This window comes from Centruroides sculpturatus, unplaced genomic scaffold (genome assembly GCF_000671375.1).
Source record: "Centruroides sculpturatus isolate CEXI.00-Female unplaced genomic scaffold, Cexi_2.0 scaffold511, whole genome shotgun sequence".
In the NCBI taxonomy this organism is placed as follows: domain Eukaryota; kingdom Metazoa; phylum Arthropoda; class Arachnida; order Scorpiones; family Buthidae; genus Centruroides; species Centruroides sculpturatus.
This window is the reverse complement of record NW_019384727.1, coordinates 217,059-240,851: the sequence shown is the minus strand read 5'-3', so window position 1 is coordinate 240,851 and position 23,793 is coordinate 217,059. Positions and strand designations below refer to the sequence as shown.

At 31.1% G+C, this 23,793-nt stretch overlaps 1 protein-coding gene across 1 annotated transcript; it reads right to left on the bottom strand.

Annotated features, from left to right (window-relative positions):
- Window positions 1-13,072: 13,072 nt before the first annotated feature.
- Window positions 13,073-22,733, bottom strand: LOC111628130 (protein spinster homolog 1-like). Its single transcript, XM_023371855.1, has 4 exons — window positions 22,567-22,733; window positions 17,789-17,984; window positions 15,521-15,586; window positions 13,073-13,099 (listed from the first exon to the last, which is right to left on the bottom strand). Exons 1-4 carry the CDS (start codon window positions 22,683-22,685, stop codon window positions 13,073-13,075), a joined length of 408 nt encoding a protein of 135 aa, XP_023227623.1. The 5' UTR covers window positions 22,686-22,733.
- Between the last annotated feature and the right edge of the window lie 1,060 nt (window positions 22,734-23,793).

Genomic DNA, 23,793 nt, shown 5'->3' with positions numbered 1-23,793 from the left:
AAGCACAGAGCAAAGCAAAGCAGTAAACAATAAAAAAGTAAATTAATAGTATAAATACAATAGAGTATAATTATCAAATTTATAAATATAAATGGTTTCAGTAATTAAGAAAAAAATAACAGTATGCAAGTTATTAAATGTATAAATTATTATATTCTCATTTTTTAAAATTTAATAAATCACACATTGTAGCAAATAAATTATATGACTGTTGGTTACTGGATATAATCAATTTCATGCTATTTAGTGTTGTACACTAATTTTTCCTCTCTGCAGCAAAAATAAAACTTTTTTCAAAACTGAAATGTAAACTAAAATACAGTACAGTGGATGATTGGTTAATGAACATAATCCATTCCAAGACACTGTTTGCTATCCGAATTGTTTGTTAACCGATTATTGATTTACCATAGGTTTTTATGGGAATTTGATTAATTTGTTCTGGAGACCCCAAAAAATAAAAAATATACACTTTCTTACTACGTTTTATTACTTAATAATAAAAATATATACATACACAGTCTTGCATTTTTATTAGTCATGTTTTTTCTCTTTGTGGGAGTTAAAGAATCTGTCTAATGTCGATTGCTTTTCTCTCTTCTTCAGGATTTTTCAGAAGTAATTAACAGCATTGTCATTGTAGAGATCCCTATTAATCTATTAACTCAACCTGGTTTACTGCCATTATAAGACTGTTGTTTTGACATTGTCCCACTTCTTCAAAAGATGTTTAATAGAAGATATCGGCATTAATCCTCTTTTTCAGAAGAAAACATATCTTGCCAAGTTTCTTGGTGTTCTTCATTCAAGAGTTCTTGGCGTTCTTCTGTCGTCAGATCAATTTCAGGTTCCATTATGAGCTCTTCAATGTTCTTTATTTCTCACATATGATTTTGTTACTCCTTTAGCTGCTTGAGTCTTCTCGATTATACAGTATCTCTCTTAGATAAGATTGAACTTCGGCCTACTGTAGACCTGTTTGAGCCATACTGCCCAGCAACATCAGATATCTTCTGCCCACTCTCTACCTTTGCTATTATAATCTCATCTTTCGAAAATAATAACCGATGCAAAACTTAACAAGTGCCTGCCCGACAGTCTCACAAATACTATAAAAGAATTGTTTCTGTCAGAAAAATAAAAGGCTGGAATTACAAGAAAAGGTTTCAAAGTTTGGAGGAATACTATCCGATCAATATATACCGGGTTGAGAATCAATGTTGACGTCTCCCACACTCCGAAAAGTTTCAAATTGTTGCCCGAAAATAAGGTAAGATCAATTGGAATTCATTATTTTACATCACTTCTTCTTTTGTTTGTTCTGTGACATGTTCATTGTCCGAACATAAAAATCTTTTGTGAAAGTGTTTGTTATCCGATTTATTCATTAACCAAACTGTTCATTAATCGATCACCCACTATATATCATTTACACAGGATTAGGATTTCTGTCCTGAAATTTCGTGGGATGGAAGTCTGGGAAATTACACAAGAAAAATTTTAAAGTGTCTCATGAAAATCAATAAAACTGTATATTTTTGTTAAAAAACTTAACTTTACAAATCCAAAACAGAGAAGTATTGAATTTATTATAAATTCTGATTCATGAAAATTAGTATTGTATTAATAATGATTAAAATTTTATCATAAAGTAATGAAATTGTTAAATGATTGCAATAGATATATTATTTGCTATTTTTTACATCATGTTGTGTTTATTTTAACTATAATATAATAGTATGGTTATTATGACTAGCAACTAAGTGTAATGAAACAGATGCAAATAATATGCAAATTTATTATACTTGCCTCTTCACAATTATCATTCTTATCAGGAGGTTAAAAATAGACATAACTTTTAGGGTAGGATACTAGGACACATATCTTGTCATTTTTAAAAAATATAATCATATAATCAATCATTTAATACATCAATTCTTAACCTGGCTGATGACATTGTGTACAATGAATTCTCATTGTGGAAGATGGATTTCACATTTGCTTTCTAATTTGAACAAAATTTGTGTAGTATGTCAACAATAGAAGACAAAACTGTGATGTGAACCAAATTATCTGGATATGGCTGTGACCTGTGATGGATTGTACAGTAGGCTTATTATTTTGACCCAACAACAAAACTGGAGAATGCTCAGTGAAAGCATCCCAGTAGCCCCAATACTTATGATCATTGTATTCCAAGAGGTAAAACTTACACTAAGTTTCAGTCTCACAAACTTAGTTTTAGTATTTAAACCCAGAGTACTGTACATGCTGGCCTAAAAATTGTGTGTGTCATAATGACTCATTATGTTTGTAAATGTGAGTCAACTTAAGTAATCCACGAGTCACATCAGTCATTTTAAAAAAAATGCATTTATTGTGTACTTTGTACAACATTACAAGATAAGATATATCGCTGGTATTACAACTGTTAAGAAATACAACACACTAGTACACACTCATAAATAAGACTCAGCATTGCCAGATTTTTTCATTGTCTCAAGCTCAAAAATCTTTTTCTTCCATGTCCATTTCGCACTAAATTTTGGAAAATTTTTGGCTACTCTTACATTTATGTTAATTTTTGCAATGTTAGCTATTTTTTCTTGGAAAAGTGTAAATTTGCCCAGAATTTGTCCACAACTGCTCTGGGCATTAAAAAAAATTGTGTACATCTAAGCTTCTCATTTTTTGCCTAGAATTCAGAAATCTAGACATCTGTATGTCCATCTGGTAGCCCTGATGCCACTCATACCTTTCAAGCCTTCCTCCCTGTCAACAAGGTTACAACTTTGTAGAGCCAATCCAGTAAGCCTATACTCATTGCCGTCAAACACATTAATCTTTACCCAATGGAGAGCAGTCCAAAATTAGACTGTTGGTCATAAGTCAAACAGTGTTTGCATTCTTGACCCCTCATACTCCTGTATACCAGATACTGTGTACTGACAGTTACAATGTCAATCAGTGAGTTACAAACTGACTCACAAGTAAAATGTTGTGAGTCAAAGTTGTGGAAATATTAAATTTGATGTGTAAAAATACAAGAAACAAAATCTCTGAAAACCAAAACTAAAATTACATCAGTAAAGAACTTACACTGAAACTAAAAACTACTAAAAAAGTTTTACTTTAATTTTTCTTGAACAATTCTTCACATTTCGTCAACACTATAATTTATTTTAACAAATGTTTTCCACCCTTTTCACAGGTCTGTGTCAGGTTTAACATGCCCTTACAGCATTTTAAAAAAATTTAAATATGATTTTGAATGTAAGCAGCTGCCTATTTTAACTTGATATTAAACATAATATATACGAATGAACTATAAAAAAATTTGATTCAGAGATAAATACATTATAAAACAAACCCATGCTATAAGGAAATAAAACTTCAGTAAAATTATGAATACAACAAGCAATTATTTTATTGTGACATCATCACAATGACAGGCTTCAATTTTGATCATATTTTTAATTTATTTAATTTAAAATATGTTTTCCACTTCAAATTAGTAGTGTCATGCCCCTGTACATCAAACTTTCCTGTTAACAATAGAGTCATGCTGGTCATCTATCTAACTCCTTTTGAGGGAAAATTTTTGAATTGAAATAATGTGACTTCTGATGCAAACTGGAACAGAATAAAAAAGGCTGCACTTTTAAAGGCTAGTATTGAGGTTTGATTATTTTTAAGTGCAGTCAGAGAAGAGTGTTTTATATTTTAGTTGCAGTTTAACTGGCATGTTGGTCTTCCTCATTTATATGCGGCACGCTGTGCATTCCACAAAAATACAGTAATAATTATTAATTAACAAACATTGTGTTCTGTATACACAGCCATATTCCATTTGTTTAATAAATTGCATCAGTTATGTGGCATTTGGCATATTACACAGAAATATCTAAATCTTGAATAATTTGAAATTTGATGTCCTCTGAATTTTGAACTAATGAGGATATCCTGTATTTTTCTTTATGTTTATTGTCCTCATGATCTGAACCTAGGTTTTATTTTCCAACAAAGCCAAACCATAGTATATAAATTTCATGGAATCAACATTATTCTGGACAAAGACCTCAATGCCCACTCCCCAGCACGGGGTGGAGATCAACTTAATCAGTGTGGGGAAGCTTTTCAAGAGTTTTTCACAAGAAATTTGTTACTGATAATCAATAATTCCTTTTCCCACTTCACCTTTACTAACAGTCAGGGAGAGACATGGATTGATACTGTTGTTTGCAGTTCCAGCTGTCTCCCTGACATTTATGGATGAAATGTCCACTAAGAAGATAATCTCAGTGATCATTCTTATCCTTCCTGCTCATTAAAACCAAACTCCTCTTGCTCAGCTTCCACTTCTTTATACTCCAAATTTAATATCTTCCATGATAATTGAAATAATTTTTAAACACAACAATTAACACCTAATCGCTAATTCCAGCAATGAATGAACAAAAATTTTAATGCTCAAACGTTTTCGGCCGTCTTTTAGAGGCCCCCTCAGGATGAAACACACAAAAAAACAGTTCTATCATTTGAAAACTTCTAACCGTCAAATACAGCTGTGTTCCAAATTTTTAAATATTTAAACAATGTATTATACGATATAAAAATCGTTACATTTACAACATAAAAATAATTATTTTAAAATAACGCTATACATAAATTATTATTATAAATTATTTTATTATTATTATATATTATTTGTTCATATTGTTGTAAAAATTAACACAATGTAAACGAATTGTTTTCTTTTACAAAGCAGAAAGATGAAAAATAATTACACACACAATTATTGTTGTGCTTTGTGGCAATGTAAATAATACTTCCACGATTGTGGAATCGGAATATAATCAGAGTTAATGCAGTTTTCCTTTATGGTTTCTATATAAATCTCAATAGCCTCCAATGAGCGTAAGTCATGTTGATTGAAGGCCCTATGCAAAAAAGTAGCCTCATCCCAACATGGAGAAACCCCAGGTTCGGTAGCATACTGGGCTAGAGCAGTACTATACTTCTGCTTCGACACATCATATTTGTGGTCCCGTACTCTAGCCTCAAGGGATCTGTACGTAGATCCAATGTATGTTATCCGACGATTGAAACGTTCATCATTCAAAGGTATGCAGTACATCCAATGATAAGAAAGCACCAGGGGTGTACCGCATACCTTTGAATGACGAATGTTTCAATCGTCGGATAACATACATTGGATCTACGTACAGATCCCTTGAGACTAGAGTACGGGACCACAAATATGATGTGTTGAAGCAGAAGTAGCAGCTAGTAGCATACTGCTCTAGCCCAGTATGCTACCGAACCTGGGGTTTCCCCATGTTGAGATGAGGCTACTTTTTTGCATAGGGCCTTAGACCGACATGACTTACGCTCATTGGAGGCTATTGAGATTTATATAGAAACCATGAAGGGAAACTGCATTAACTCTGATTATATTCCGATTTCACAATCGTGGAAGTATTATTTACAATACCACAAAGCACAACAATAATTGTGTGTGTAATTATTTTTCATCTTTCTGCTTTGTAAAAGAAAACAATTCGTTTACATCGCGTTAATTTTTACAACGATATAATAATAATTTATGTATAGCGTTATTTTAAAATAATTATTTTTATGTTGTAAATGTAACGATTTTTATATCGTACAATACATCGTTTAAATATTTAAAAATTTGGAACACAGCTGTATTTGACGGTTAGAAGTTTTCAAATGATAGAACTGTTTTTTTGTGTGTTTCATCCTGAGGGGCCTCTAAAAGACGGCCGAAAATGTTCAAGCATTAAAATTTTTGTTCATTCATTGCTGGAATTACCGATTAGGTGTTAATTGTTGTGTTTAGTATATAGTTCCAGTTTACTTGTGCGAGTTTTTTGTCTGAAATAATTTTTGTGACTTTCCTAACAAAAAACCCAGAGGAAGGTCAGCATCTGCTGCAAGAGAATATTCAAATTATTAAAGATGCCAGCAAGAAGTTCATTCCCAAATCCACTTATAAATGAAGATAGGTTCCCTTATGGAATTTGCAACTTACCAACACAAAAAAACATAACACCTTAGAAGGAATTACCAGAGATGCAGACCTGAACCAGCACAAACTAATCTTTGTTTGCAATTTCTCTCTTACCAAAACAAATACAAGGAAGAAATTAAAATGTCAAACCATATCATGGAGAAATTTCTCTATCACCATTTCATTAAAACCTTCTGCATTGATGATTGTTTTTCTGAAGACAGCCACTGTCAAAGACAAATTTGCTCAGAAATTGACACACCAATCTATTCTGATAATGCACCACCCTTTGAAAGGCAAGAGATAGAATCTGGCTTCCAGAAACTTAGTAGGGGGCAACAGATCTTGACAGAATTTATCCCGACATCTCACAAAGGATTTGGAAAATGATCCCTGATCAACTGACAAATGTAGAATGCATGCTTAAAATACAGGATCATCCCCGACAAGTGGAAGAAGGTCAAGATCGTGCCAGTTCCAAAGTCAGAGAAAGAACTCTGAAGATTCAAGACTTATATCACTTCTTTCCCTTTTGGGGAAGATTCTCAAGCAGTTTATTTCTGAACATCTTACTTGGCATATTGAAAGTTTTTGCCCCCTACAAGAATCAGCAAAGATTTTGTAAACAACTCTCTTCTATGGATGCAATACACTGTGCTGTCAACAACATTCAGATATTACTTGAGAGTTAAAAAATATGTTTTGGTCACCAGCCTTGATATTCTCAAGGCATTTGATAGTGCCTGGTGGCCATTTGTATTATATCAGCTTAAAAATATTAGGTGTCCTGTAAACAGTTTTTACCTTCTTAAAGACTATCTGAAAAATGACACAGACACTCTGCAATATGGAGAACATTCAGTTCAGAAAGATATTACTCGTATCTGCCCACAGGAGTTGGTCTGTGGGCTGCTCCTGTGGAACATCACTTTTAATACATTCCTCGCTGAGGACTTCAGTCAAGACCATTTAATATTCAGACAATGTCCTTGTCCTCGTGGGCAGCAGTTCAAGAGCAGGCTTGGAGTGTAAGACTCCAAGCATTCTCTCCAAAACCTATAAATGGGGCAGACAATGCAATCTCAACTTCAGTAAAATGAGGTCTGTTATTTTTAACAGGCCAGGCCACCCAAATTTATATTTAAGAGCACCTACTATTAAATTGCATGGCCAAACCATTAAAGTTGAATAAACTCTTAAATATCTCAGTGATATTATGAATCATCGACTTTCTTAAGATGCCACATCAGGTTTGTTACACAATGCAGGGACACATCTTCCAGGCCTTCAGCAAAATAGCATGTAACAAGTGTGGATTGAACATCAATGCTCTTATCATCATTTATGATCAAATTTTTGTACCCATTGTCATGTATGCCTGTGGTTATTGGGGTTGGGCTATGTAGAAAGTCCTCCTCAAGAGAAGTTTGATTTCTGCTCAGCCTAGAGCACTAATTCTGATAACTAAATCATACGGCAATACCCCAAACATTATCATTTAAATTATTTCAAGAAAACTGCCAATTGACACCATTATTGATTTAAATTATAAACTACAGAACATAAAATGGGACTTTGACATCACAACTAGTTCTGGCACTTTTAAGTTGAATAATTTTGAAAGTGACATTCCTTTTTCCCAAACCATTTATCCAGGAACCAAAAATGACTAAATGATATTGCAACAAATTACTATGAAACTGAAATTTACACTGATGGGTCCAAGGTTGATAACAATGTTGGATGCAGCTTTCATGCTTTCCTGGATGGTGTAGAGATGTGTCACTGCCAATTTTGACTGGACAAGTGCTGTACTGTCTTTCAGACTAAAATGATTGCCATTAAAATGGAACTTTTATGGACAAATAAACAATATAATGATAAAATTATCTCAATCATTTCCAACAGTACATCCTCCATTATCTTGATTAACAGTAGCAAGTTGCATCTGACTGCTTCTGATATCTGGAAGATTGTTAACAACTCTTCTAACATCTATTGTATTAGGTGTCAGAAGAGGGCTCATGCCCATATTGGCACCCCTGGGAATGAACAAGCAGACTCTTTAGTAAAAGAAGCTGCATGTAACATAATTCTGATAGTTATATAAATTTTGTTGTAAACTGTTACTTGAACTGATTTACTTGAACAATGGTAGGAGTCATGGAACACACATGAACATTGTCTTACCTATCAATTTTATTCCTGACATTAAAACATTTCACTCCCAGAAATGGTTCAAACCAGGTTATTTTGATTGGCTTTCAGGATTGGTCAGTTTCTGACCAACTGTGGCAAATTTGGACATTATCTTTCCATGTTTGCAAAAGACATAACAGACTCTGTCTGGCATGCAAGATGGAGGATGGGAACATCCATTACATATACAACTGCATCATACTAAGATAATGACTAGAACTACAACTACTCCTGACAGAATCTGGGTGCTGTTGGTCATGCAAACCTTACAAACTTCTCAAGAATAAGGAAGTTTTTCATGATTTCAAGAAATACTGTAAAACAACAACAGTGACTGCCAACAATTAAACATCTCATTTGAACCTTTCTTCAGGTCCGACTGTACCAGAACTGATTTTCTTTTCAGAAATTTCAAGCAGCAAGATACTGCATTTTCTCTTTGTAAAATTTTGTTTTTGTTCTCTGGTTTTTATTTTTATTATATTTTATCTTTTTTTTCCACTCTTCACTTCATATTTTATTGTATTATTTTCTTTTTTATTGATTGTACACTTTGTATATTATTATAATATTTTGATGTTGATTTTAACTTAGTTATGTAATTCATGGTGCCAAGGACGTACAATGTATGTTAAATAAAGATTGATTGATTGATTGATTGCATGACATACATGCAATGTATCCCAAGATCGCTATGGAGGATCTTATCTACTATACAGATATATTTGAAATACACTGTCACTGATTTCCTGGATGTTAGTCATCTTCCTCAGCATTAAATTTTGTGTATTACCTGTACATTCAAATCTTCAATATGTAGTGTGTCTATCCTAAACCATTCTTAACATTTTCATTTTTTCTAAAAACACCTCCAAGCTTACAGCAAAATTTAATGTTAATACAGTCAAACTCAGTTATAAGAAGCATTAGGACACCAGCAAGATTTCCTTGTTATAACTATTACTCATTACATCTGTGAAAAGCAATGAAGTAACTAGGGAAGGATGGGCAACTGCTTCGGGTGCAAACACATAGAAGGTGCCCCCGTGGAAAACAGAATTTGTAGCAACGCCACTGATAATTAGCAAAATATCTTTTAATTTTTCATTTGAAATAAGTTGATTAAAAAAAATTTGTAAATTACATTATACTGTGTTTTTATTAATAGTTATATAAACTACAAAATAATATTGATCAATTTATTGTTTTGTAATTAAAAATAATACTACAATAATTAATAATTATGCCTGATTTTAGTTAATCTTTTTATGTACAAAGTTTAAAATTGACAATTGCTTCAATGATTTCACTTTCATATTCCTCAACTTCCCTCTTAAAGTACTGAATGTATTGAAAGTTTTTCATTTACTTCAAAAAACCTGACTAATGTATCCATTGCCTCTTGAACTACAGAAATTGTCAGCATTGGTTTTTGTCCTATTTCACTTATCGTATTATCATTGCATTCATCATCACCATCATCATCATTGTTACCATTGTCTTTATTCAGCACAGCTTCTACAATGTCACTCTCGGTAGAAATATCACTAGTTACCAAATTGTCATCGACTTGTAAAAATTCAACAATATCAGTATTAAAATTGTTAATGTTATTGCATTGCAATCATTCAGATAAAGGTTTGCCACTTTCTTCATTTTCATCATCATCAAACATTGAAATTTCATTCGTATTTAATTTCATGTTTTTAAAACAATTTGTTATGGTTGTCAAAGTAACATTGTTCCACACATCACTTAACAAATTTATGGCATCCAATATTGATAAATACTCATTAAACTTCTGTTCTCTTTGATAGATTAAATGCAAAATTATAAATCTTTCATAAAATCCTTTCAAACTTTTGATTACATCCATGTCCATCAGTTGTAAAATTGATGCGACATTGGGAGGCAGAAACACCAGCTTGATATTGGACAAATTTTCAAACTGGGTATGTGCTGGAAAGTTATCAATTAACAATAAAAATTTTTTTTTTTTGGATAGTTCCTTATTCCAATCACTTAGATACTGCCAAAAAATATCCAGGCTTTTTTGTTTGCAGTATAATCTAACAGTGAGATTCTTTACGTTTTTAAAACACTGTGGTGTTAACAATTTTCTAATAACTAACAGTTTCTTCTTAATGGTTCCTGTCACATTTGCACATAAAATCAGCATCAAATGATTCTTTGATATTTTTCCATCAACACATTTTTCCTCTTTGAACTTAACATATAGTCAGCAGCAGTGAGATTTAAAAAAGTCCCATTTCATCAGCATTGTAGCCATCTTCGTCATTAAAATCTTTTCTCATTTCAGCACAAACACAGTCAATCCATATTCATTTGCAATTACTGGATCAGCAGATTGAGATTCTCCAGTAATTTTTGAATCAATCCAGCCAACCATTACTGCATACAAAATCATTGCATCCAAATCAAATTTTCTAGCAAACTTTTCTGCTTGAGCCTTCAAGATTGGTCCATCTATCCAGCACTTCTTTGTGTACTAAACCAGTGATCTCCAAACTTTTGATTGCATACCCTAAGACGAAAATAATTATAAGTTGTACCCTATAATATATATGTGTGTGTGTGTGTTTGTGTGTGTAGTCAAAAATCAAATTATATATTTTAAACAATATACAGTCGACCCCCCTATAACGTGCGTTCCTATAACGACAATTCCTATAACATAGCGAAAAAATTGTAGCAACATTCGTATAAAGTACCTCCTATAACGTTGTTTCGCGACAAGATTGATAGAATCTGAACCAATAGTGGATGAGCAGCCGAACTACTTTCCTCCGACCCTGCGCCATGCTATGGAGCGGCTAAATTGAGTTTGCTATCGTCTGTACAGTATTAAGTTATATATAAATTAGGTACTATACATATAATTATATATAAATTATATATAAATTAGGTACTGTATATATAATCATATATTAACTTATTGTAACTTTATTATAATTAAATACATAATTTCCGCCGTCTAGCGTGGCGCCACGCTACAGAGATTTTAGGAAATAAGTTGAGTTTATTATCGTCTGTACAGTATGTAAATTAGGTACCGTAAGTCTAATACAGCACTAATTTTATACATTTCTTGTGAAAGAAACACTTCTTATTCAACGGCCATAAAAATTATTTATATTAATGATGTCTCCAAAGGTCAAGTTATTTTTCTGCGATAAATTATTTATCATATATCACAGCCGCTGTTTCGTGTGCTGTTCCGCGACGAAGACAAGCTTTGAACAACGGGCATAGTCAAATGGTGCACACTCGGTAAGTAATCCTATAATTTTTTGTTTATAGCATAGTTTATACAGATTATTCCCAAAAAATTATATGTGTTTTGGAAATGTTGAGTGGAATTAGTCTAGAATCGGTTAATTTTATAGAAGAAAACCTTTCAAACAGCCTTAGTCCGTAAAGTTCACACCTATCGGGCTGCGATTGGCTCATGTATTTGATCATTCCTACAACGTAAAATTCGATTAGTGTGGAACGTATCTAAGTGTTATAGGGGGTCTACTGTACATACATTTAAATTAAATTACAAATTTACATTTTGAATTAGAATTTAATGTGAGCAATGTGATTGTATTTATTTAGTAATATTTGAAAAATTTGGTTTGATGCCCTCTGTTAATGCAATTTGAAGATCTGGTTCTAACTCTAATTGTATCACTTTGCATACCCCCAGGGTACACGTACCCCTCTTTGGAGACCACTGTACTAAACCATTGAAATAAGTGCTTCACTGATGTTTGCGCACTCACACTTTCTAATTTTTTTTGATTCAGTTATATTACTCTCCAGTGCCAATAGGTAGACATCTTTATTTTTTCATAATGTTGAAGAAGACAAAGAATATTTTCTACACACTTCAACATTTTTAGTACCACTTTCTAACTCGCAAATACTTTTCATTTTTTCATACACTGAAAAACATTTTCTTTTATTCACAAACATCTTTCTCATACAAGAGTTCATTTCTAACTAGGGTATACAGTAATTTTACAATTATAGCAATGATTAAATAAATTAGCACAGTAGGGCTGGAAGCTAGTCAAGAATGAGGGGGATGGTCTACAAAAAGAAAGTTAAGTGATAGGCTCTAATCAACGCAGATCGTAAAACTAATTATCCAGTGGTCATAAAACTAAATAAACCTTTCGGTTTTATCTCTTCCAATAATTTGATACCACATTTCCTACTATTTGGAATAATTAAAAACATTCATGTATTTGCATAGTTACAGAAAATATGTTTGGTATCTTCATGAAATTTGTTCATTGTAACTGTGAACTTGTTACATTCATGTTTGTTATAACTGAGTTTGACTGTATTTCAGTTTTCAGCAACAGCCATCTTATGTACTAGTTTTAATAGGATAATATTCTCATATATCAAGAAATCTGCTTAAAACAGCTTGTCAAAACATGCTATTATATGTTAAGCTTTCATCTGTGACACACAAAACAATCAAATCATTGATGTTGAAAACTGTAACTGAAATTCCCATTTATTTCTGAGTCTATCTTATATATAAGACATTATAATTAATAAAATTATAAAAATGAACTTACTGTGGATTGCTCGAATACATTTCTTTTTATCTTGGACAATATAGCATGCAGTCATCAAAAAACAAAGACCTCCTAGTGCCAATATGAAAGCAGTAATATAAAGAGAATATTGTAAGTTATGGTATTTCATAAATGTTGTTGACTTCTGTCCAGAGTTTAAATGATCTGATATCTAGAAATTATTTTCAAAATATAATGATGAAACAAATAAGTTACATATTATTATACTATATTTATTTATCTAATTAATAAAAAGTAAGTCTTGTATCTAAATAAATGAATAAATTTATAACTTAAATTAACAAATAAGATTTGTTTAGTAATATTTAAAAAGAAATTAAATTCTCCTTAGATGATAAAATTTAATTTTACAAAAATCTTGTGTCATAAATCAATAAATTTAATTCTACAAACATATTACATTTATTTAAGTTTTAATAGTATTTGAACTTGATTTCTAACATTTTTATAAACTATCATCAGTCAGTTTACTTTAAGCATGTAACTCATTAATTTATCATCAAGCTTTGATTATGTTTTAATATGGAATTCATATTATAAAGAATAATTCAATCATTCTTATATAATACAGCTAGATCCTCATGCCAAGTATTAAATAGCAGAAAGGAAAATTCAGGTACAAATATGAGGTACATTGAGGCAACAACAAAAATGCTAGCTATCTGCCCAGCTGAGCACCAGGAGGATGTGATGAAAGAAAAGCACACCACAGAGGTGGCAAAAAAGATGCTCGAGCAGAGCCTGTTATGGGTCCAAACAATGATTCTTAGATGCTGTAGCAACCGAAAACTAGTCTTTATATGGGATTCTCTCCTCACAACTACCTCAGAACCGTGCAACACTCCCACTCTTGACCTGCCCAACATATGGGTCATCCTATACAAACAGTTAAACAGCAATTTACATCGACTGTCACACTGTTAACATGGACCTGCATCCATGTATGCACAACATCACATGTATAACATCGCACGCATACCATCGAATGTATTCGAAATTTGTAGCTTGTTTGTAACAGTTTTAATTCAAAAATTTTTAGTTTAAATAATATGCATTCAATTCTTCTTAGAACATTTGTGTTTGATTTTAAAATTTTTATTCACCTGACGACAAAAATAGATTCGTTGAAAGTGCTAGCAATAAAAACCTATTAATAACACTGTACAGAGTAAATTTTCCTTCCTGCTAATCATTTATAAACTTGCACTTTTATATTTATTGAATAATGGTGAATTATATAAGTTGTAGTTATCAAAAACCAGTGGACTCATTCTTTCTCATTCAATATGCTAATGGGATTCATGTTATGTTACAATAAATATCTGCCAGCATACAAAACCATTCATTTTGGTTTATTTTGGTATTTTTTAATTCAATACTGTAAATACAAATTTTTCATGTTTAAATGGATTTTACCACATTTCTCACTTGAATTTTGTTTTTGCTTATGAATAATATTTAATAGGGTGATCCTTATTTTTATGTATTGGAAAGTTGGATGGGGGACATTTTGAACAACATTTAGAGCAATAAAATTGCAATATGCATTTGCTACCACTAACAAAGAATGAAAAAGCAGGGCAATTAAGTTGGTAAAAGGACAACTTTGAGAAGAGCAATATTTCAGTATCATGTTTTCTTTAAAATGTTAAAAGTGCCACTGATGTTATGTTCTTATAAATTGCTTTAAATTTCAACTTATTTCTCAATTTTTAATGTTATTTTCCCCCATAGTTCCAAATGAGGAGCTGAGATGTAAAATGTAACATAGTATATCATGAAGAAAAAAATTAGCGTATTGCTTAGATTTTACTTAAATCTATTCTCTTGACATGCTACTATTTGCACCGTGTCATCATATTTTGTAAGCAAATAGAAGATTGTTGCTTTTTAGTAAATTATAATTTAATTAGCAAATAAGTCTGGCATTGCTTGTGCAAAAAATAACAACAGCAAAGATTAATTAAGACTAATAGATTATTTTGTACTTCTAACCCCTCTACTATATTATATTATATTATTTGATTTATATTTACAAAGATTATCTAACGTAAAAGTTTATCACACCGAGTTCCCAATCCACATTATTTAATTAAATTGTGTACAGTAGAGGAGTAAAGAATTTTTAACACGTGTTAGATCGATCACTCGGTGTGATAAACCCTTTTCGTCCGATATAAATCAAATACTTTAATGTAACAAACATTAAAACGTAAATGTGAGATTGAAGGGTTGAAGCAGCCTAAACTTCGAGAGTGAGAACGGGGCTCTCTTTGTACAGGATGGTTTAAGTTTAAGGTTAAGACTAAGGCTGCGTTTACTTCTCGGCTAATAGAGAGGTTGCTGCCGACGTTTTCATCGCGAAAACGTGTACGTCGGACGTTCAGCGCCGCTTTCATGTACGCCTAGAAGTTTGACAATGGTGTTNAATAACAAATACAATTTTACATTTTAAATTCAAGGTCTTGAATTTATTGACAGAGAAAAAAGTAGTCAAAAATGTTCATTTGTAATAAAAATAAATTTTCATTGTATTAAATGGTATAATTTATTTAAAGAATCAAAGTTTATTACAATTATATGTATTTTTTTATAATCAGATTAGTTTGAATATTTTATCCAAAGCAATTTATATTGTATATAATATAATATAGAACACTACACTTACCAACAGCATGTCAGCTACAATTGGCCAATTCATACATAATAATGTTTCACCAGAGAAAATTAAAATCTATAAAAGTAAAAACAGACATAAATATTCGGTTGAAATACTAATATGAAAAAATGTAGAAACTCATATAGAGTCTAATTTGATGATAATTACACATTTCAAATTACAAATCATTTTTAAATGATAAACTAATACAAATATACAATTCTTACTTAATTGTATTGTACAAAAAATATACGAAAAATAAATTTTTCTTTCTGTTCTGACTTACAAAGGGTAAGTAATCCCAAATTTCTAAAACATCAATTTTTATTTCATTATTGATATAAAATTAAAAAAACGTAAAAGCAAACCCAATTGCAGAGAAACACTTTATAACACTTTCAGACTCCCTAAATACATTTTGCCAAAAAATTTAGGCCTCCTCAGTAGGGTTTTCAGCATACAGTTCAAACTCCAGAAATATTCCATCACAGGTTTCTATTATGAATTTCCATCTATATATCCGACAAAAGTTTCCCAGCATGCAGCTGTCAACATGCCCAAATTAAATTAACTGTATTATTTTGTATAATTATTATGACAAAATGTTCTTTAACTTTTCTTTTCACATTATTATTTTTTTCCTTATAAACAATTTTTACAATTTGCTGGGAAACTTTTGTCGGATATATAGATGGAAATTCATAATGAAAACCCGCGAGGTAATATTGTTGGAGTTTGAACTGTATGCTGAAAACCCTATTGAAGGAGGCCTAAATTTTTGGTGAAATGCATTTAGGGAGTCTGAAAGTGTAATAAAGTGTTTCTCTGCAATTGGGTTTGCTTTTACCTTTTTTTTTAACTTTAATTTTTATTTCATTATTGATATAATGTTTTAGAAATTTGGAGTTACCTACCCTCCATAAGTCAGAAAATAAAGAAAAAAAAAAATTGATTTTTCATGTATTTTTCTACAATACAATTATGTAAGAACTTTGCTGCGTTATCAATACTTCTCAATAAAAAAATCCCTTAGATGACAGATACAGGGTTTAAGCCTATGGACAGGTACTGTACATCGCTTTAAAGTCAAGCACTGCCATGTAACTTTTACCTATTGCTTCTGCTTTACCTATTTGGTCTTCTGCCCCACCATCAACCCTAAATAAACTTTATTCAGAATTGGCTCAAATTTATAATTAACTGTACAAACTTTCTAACCTCCCATTTACGAACTCCCCAGAAGTTGTTTGAGTTTGCCAAGGTTCACCTAATTTCTATAAATGTATTAAATATTTTGATTGGATTTATACTTATAAATATTTTAATGGCTTACTTCCACTCCAATATGTTTATTTTCATATCCTCTCCCTCAATACTAGAAATACTACATGTTTACATATACTGTATTGTCATCTAAATGTTTTACCATTAAATCATTTTTTATTGCTACCAGATGGCTGCTGTAAAAATCAAAAGATAAACGTTTTTTGAATTCACTAAATTTAAGGCTGTTTGTAAAAAATTAGTTTAATATATTTAATTATTTTATTTCTTCATATGTTTTATTCCCTTTATGTTTGTTATTTTTATTTGTTTATTTTAACAGATTTGTTATTTCTTTGTTGTATGGGGGTTGGCAAACATTGTCTAAACAACATCACCAGTAGTATGTAAAAATAAAAAAATAATTAATAATAATAATAATAAATATAATATATAATAAAATAATTAGAAGGGTCATGTAAGCATTGAGTTCACAAATGTATCTTTCTTGTTTATAGGTTGCATAAATTTATGTATACTATTTTGGAACAATATTTAATGGTAAAGATGTTCCAAGAAAGATGTAGTCTGAGGGGCCTATTAGATTAGGTTGAAAACGTTTGCCAAATAAAAACAAATCCCAGCAGCCAAAAAAAAAAAGTTTAGAGAATTTTGAATTGTTCTGCTGGGGTTGATTTAGATTATTTGGCTTTGTTTTACACTAGTAGTGTAGATAACAAGATAACTCAATAACAGACCTAAAAAACCACAATCATTACTATGTAAAAACTTTGTAATTTCTGGAATTTCCAAAGTCTATTTTGGTTAATAAAATTTGGGTAATTGATTTTTCTGTGTATTAATTTTTTTCTAATTTATTTTATTTTAAATACAGTATAACAGTTAAGCAGTAAATTTTAAACTTTGGATTTGTTTTTAGTTACTTTATGCTATATAACAAATTTGAAAATTTACTATTACTACAATTTAATTAATTTATAATTCCTTACTTACCCAAGAAAGCATCATATATTTGTGAGCCATAACAATTCCGAGAAATACAAGAGGAACACTACTTAATAGTCCAAAAGCACAAACTAGTGGATCAGCACGAGGATTACGTCGTCTATACCACTGCGCAGATAAAGAACCCAATGTAACGCCTACTATTCCAGCAATACAAGTTATGACACCAAAAATTAAGCTGACCCTAAATATAAATTTTTTCAATTTCCATTATAGAAATACACAAATATTTATTTCATCTGTTTAATAATTTTTTTACAATTAAAATAAATTTTTCATACTGAACCTACAATAGTTTTTCAAGCATTCAACAACAACCCTTATGATTTATCCCTGCAGTTAGATGAAGAAGTGATACATCAGTAAATTTCTTGGCCCTTACAATTTCATCCAACTTTGGAGAAATAGTTAACAAGCTAAACAGGAAGCCCACTTTTCAATGCACATTAATCCCCTACAACTCTGTGGACCAATGGCACATTAAACATTCAGATCATTGATAAGAAGAGCATATACCATTGTACCAACATCCTTGACATGACAGCAGCATGATATGGGTATTCAATTCAATTTATAAAATGAGTAATTGTAACATTCCAAATCAAAATGCAAGAACTAATTTGATATCAGTATATCAGAAAAAGGATTGTCTTAAATTATTTCCCGACTTTAGGAGGTATACATAAAGAAGCACCAAACTAACAATCTTACACAGGTATAGCAATGTAACCCGACCATTTTCAAAATTTTAAGAAACGATAAGATTCCATATGATCACAACTCTGCACCAAGCATCTACTAAATCCCAATAAATGACCAATTTTTTATGACAAAACTTGTATACATAGGTGCCACTGGACATAATCTACAACAAAGAATCAGGGAGCACAAATGTACAATCAACAAGAATCTCTAACACTGCATTAGCAGCCTATTCAAATCAACAGGACATACAGATAAATTGAGAAGAAGTGAGAATTATCAAGCCTATCTCTAAGATACATACTCTTTCTCACCTAGAGAAGTTAGAAATTTATAAAGTTTGTAGAAAATCCATATGTGTTAATCATTGCAATTCCAATACCCTTTCCAATGCTTGGGGGTCACCTATTGAGATTTAAATTTTGTTTCCTCTATTAATTGTTTATTTTTATTATAAGTATATTGCTTTTATTTATATATTTATCGTTTTTTATATTATTTGCATTTTATGTTCACATGTTCATTCAAACATTTACATGCTATTTGTTGAATTGTATTCATTTCTTTTAAATCAAAATTTCTGTTTTATTCACATATTTATTATTTTTATGTTATTTCTTGTTCCTATTTTAATGCAAATATTAAGTTCTATTTTTAAATGGTATTCTTTAATTCAATGTTGCTGTTAACTGAAGATCAGTCAAACTGATCGAAAATGTTTTTAATTTTAATAAATACATGTTTTTTGGAAACAAGCTGAAAAAAATAATTAGACATTGAATTAATCAAAGATTACAGCCATTCTTGTAGAATATTTTCCATGCTTCAATGAGAGCAGCCTTTAGTTCAGTGAACAGTCATGTAATGCTTTCCACTGCTATACAATTGGAAAACCAATCACCCCAAAGATTTTCAATTGGGTTTAAATCTGCACTGGGAGGAGGCCAGTCCAAAAATCGAATGTTCTTGCTCTGAAAAAAAAATAACATTGTTTTTGATACATGGAAGCTTGCATTATCCAGCATGAATTCAAAATCCTGTCCAGCAATTTTCTGTTCATAAGTTTGGAGCTGTCTCCAGACATGCACCTGATAAGTTTGAGAGTTGTTTTGACTTTCAATAAATACTAGAAGTGTCTTTCCATTCCATCTAATTCTTACCCAAGTCATGACTTACCACCACCAACTACTTTCTTTGAGTGCTGCTTTTGATCTAGTCTTTTGTCTGCCCAATAATACTTAAAACCATCATGTCCATCGATTCCACTTTTTCTCATCCAAGAAAATTACTTTTGACCATTTTTCCCCTCCTTCAAAGTTGTTTCTGGTAAACTGTAATTGAAGTTGTTTGTGTTTCTCCTTTATTAGTTGCCTGTCTTCATTTTGATGAAATAAACATTGTCTGTTGATCTCAAAACATTGTATACTGTTGATTTACTGCAGCTCAGCTTCAATTAATTTTTGACTTTTTGAATGGATGTGTTTTCCTTGCAGTCTCATTGTTCTAGGTGTTGTTGAACTCTTGCGTCGACTGTTTAGTTTTTCTGTTTGTTGCTCCTTCCTTGTTATTGAGATACTTTAAGATTGTTGAATGAGGTCTTCCCAGATTTTTTAGCAATCTAAGTTACTTTTCATCCTTCCTAATGAAATACATCAATTTTGATCTTCTCCTCTACAGTTAGGTCCTTCCCACATCCCATTTTTAATAGTAAGGTTACTATGCAATTTACTACTTTTTTCCCACTTATTGATCATATTTTTATGCAAATTTCATGGATTCCAATCATTACTTTCTTTGTAATTAATTCCAATCAGTATATGTTCTATTAATGTTGGGCATCTATTTTTAATGATAACATCAAACTTTTGTCTATTAATCATTTTTTCTCCAAACTTATGGAATAATAGTTGATATTTTGCTATTTAATGTATTAGAAAATTTCATCAAAGTTACATGAAAATAATAAGTTTCTAGGCCATCACTGTATGTTCTATTATTGTTGGAAGGACTGTGTATCTAGTGTATAATTTGAAGTTAGGTATGTCTTGGCAAAGATTGATCTTTCAAGAACTCTCAACACCATTTCACAGTGTTCTTGAAAGAAAGCTGTCCATGGGTACAACCCTCTTTTGGATGTATGTAGTGCCATCAAATGAAAAGAAGGAAGAATAAGTGACTAGGTGTGCTTATTAATTGAAATTTGCAGATTTTACAAGTTCTGCAGAATTAATAAGTTCAATCACTCTGCTACAATGCTTCTGCATTGTAGCAGAGTAGATTAGAGACTGGCCAAACTCAGAGACAAGTGTTCCAGAAACCGAATGCATTATCTATAGGCTTTGGCAATGATTCCAATGTGACCAAGATGTTCGAAGGCAATACAATGAAGGTTGTCCATGTGTCACAACACAACATGTCATAACTAATTTAGGGACATAAATTGCTGTGCAGGTGGGGTGGCATTGGGCCACCACACCAGCTCAGCAAGCAAACTGCTTACAGACCTCTCAGCAGGATGAGGTTTACTTTCAGAGATCTTTGTCAGGTTATTATATGTTTCATAAATCAAATGTGATTACTTAAACAACTTTTTAAAAAAGAAATAATCTATATGTAATCCAGTAATATTCAGATTCAAAAAATAAAACGTAATGTACATAATGATGAAATATGACATAATAAAAATTTTTAAACCATGTATAGTACACAGCTTTCCTTAAGATGACTAGAGATAGAGTAGAAAAAATTTTAAATGCTGTAACACACATTAATAACTAATGATTGAGATGACAAAATTTACAACATTATGTTAAAGTTCACTACAGTTGGAGGTAACAAATCATTGCTTGACACACTTGCAACATGTTAATTAATATTTTTTTTACTATTAATGTAGCTTCCCTTGAGTATTACTTTATAAATTTTAATAGCTTCTATTATTCTTAGCTGTTGTATATCAAAGGCAATATGTAGAAGCTTAGCCTCATCCCAACATGGTGACACTCCAGGCTCAGTTGCAAATTGGACCATAGCATTATTTTCCAGCTTTTGCAGAATTCTTTAGGAGATCCTTTTAGATACAATACTACTATGTGACTTAATCAAGCTATTACTTTTTATTTATTTCGTTGCTTCTTTAACCTTTCTTTATTCTTCTAAAATTGACTAATTCTGAGCTTTGTTCTTCTAACTCTATTTATATTAGTTGGTTTCAGACAGCACTTCCAAAAAGATCACGTGATTGGTGTGTCTGGAAGGAGAGTGGAGATAAGTGGAAGAGTGAATACTGTTGTGCAATATGGAGTTGAAGCATGGAAACAATAGCAACTGTTCTGAAGATTGAGTTTTCTTAGACCTGTTCTATATAAGGGTAGGTCTCTGACAAGGCTTCTAGAAAATATGGTTCACAACATCATGTCAGACCACTTGAGTTTTTTAAAATATTAATCATCCCTGATGTAGAATTATATATAAAAAAATAAACATTGTCTCTGAAAACTAACATGTCTGTTTCAAATTGAAAAATGTTAATTTTACAATTAAGTTAAATAAATGGGATGATTTTTAGAAATAATATTTTAATAAAGCTGATAGTGTTTACTATTTATTTATGCCTGATTTCAATACTAATAACGCTATTATTTAACAGATATTTATGGTTGTTTGAATATTATAGAAAGAAGAGAGAAATTGGCAATAAAACAAATAAAAACAATAAAATTTTTTTATTATTTCACAATATGATCTGCTGAATAAAAGTTTCAAAAAATTCAAAGCTTATAGTTTTGCTTTTTATGGACTTATCATACAGATACTTATCCTATATGATAAGTCCATAAAAAATGATACTATAAGCCTTGAATTTTTTGAAACTAAAATTAAAATGGAACAAGAAGCTAGAATGAAAATATTGAATAAAACTTCATCCTCTATATTTGGTGTAATATTTGAATAATTCAATATGTATGCATAAAATTTTAATTTTTTCACTACAGATTTTTATAGTTCTAATGATTTTTCAAAAATAATTCATAAAATACAGAAATTAACTTACAAAAACTTACATTTCTTCAGTTTTATTTTCACCTTCAATGCTTGATGCATATGTCATGTAAATAGGTGCCCACCAGGCTAAAGCACCAGTAGCGAATGTCACACAAGTGAATCCTGCAGTAGACCACATCAATGTCCGGCTAATAATTAAGATTCAAAATAAATTCAATACGACTAAATGGGAACATTTGGAAAATAATGTTAGTTGAATATTTATACTATTCTTCACAATATTACATTCAATAACATAAAATAAAAAATATTGACACAAAAAACAAGCAATAAGTTTCATAACTTTCCCAGCTGTTATTTTTATAATAAAATCTCATCTTTTTATATTATTTATTATAAAATGACTCATAATTAAGCTTTCTAAGTTTTATAAAAAATTGTAAATGCTAATAACTAATAAAATCTTCACTAAGTCTGACCCCTCTCAATATATGACACAAACCTCCCCCTCTATCTCCCATTCCACTCAACCTTTAACCACCAAAATTTAATAGCATCAACATCCCTTAACATGCCAAATTTCATTCAATTTTTATCACATCCTGAGATATTAAACAAAATAGACATCAAAACATACAAACACATAAGCAATTTTTTCTCCATTTTATTATTATTTTTGGGGGTTCTGGAGATTTGCAAAACAAAGGGTCAAATTTAACACAATTCCAATACTCTCCCTTGATATGTACACATAAAAGCCAGGATAGTAACAAATTTTCAAGTCTAAAGATATTTTTATTTACAAACCACATGATTTTTGAGATATTAACTGTCAAAAAATGGTTTTATTGCAGATTTCTTGAGAATTTGTTTTTTAATTTCAGTGATTTTCAGTGAATATTTATAATTCAGAAATAATAATAATAACAACTCTCCCATGGTCACCACTTGGTCGTGGTGGGAGAGCCCAGTAATTTTATTGATCCATAGAGTAACGTAGACTGTAGCACAAGTTTCTGGTAGGACACCCATGCCAGTAACATCTATGGGGAGAAACAAAGCTAAGAGTGACCACACCCACATTCTGTGGAGATAATTACCATGATAGTAACCAGGTCTAAGTGTGATATAGGCTTGGGTGTTGCCTGGGTTAACAAGGTTCTATGAATAAAACACATCTTTAATATAGTATATATACGTATTACCTAACTTAGTATATATAGGCACAACTTTGAGGAATTTGAAAAAAAGAATCAACGAGCATAAGCTTTCAGTGAACAAAACAG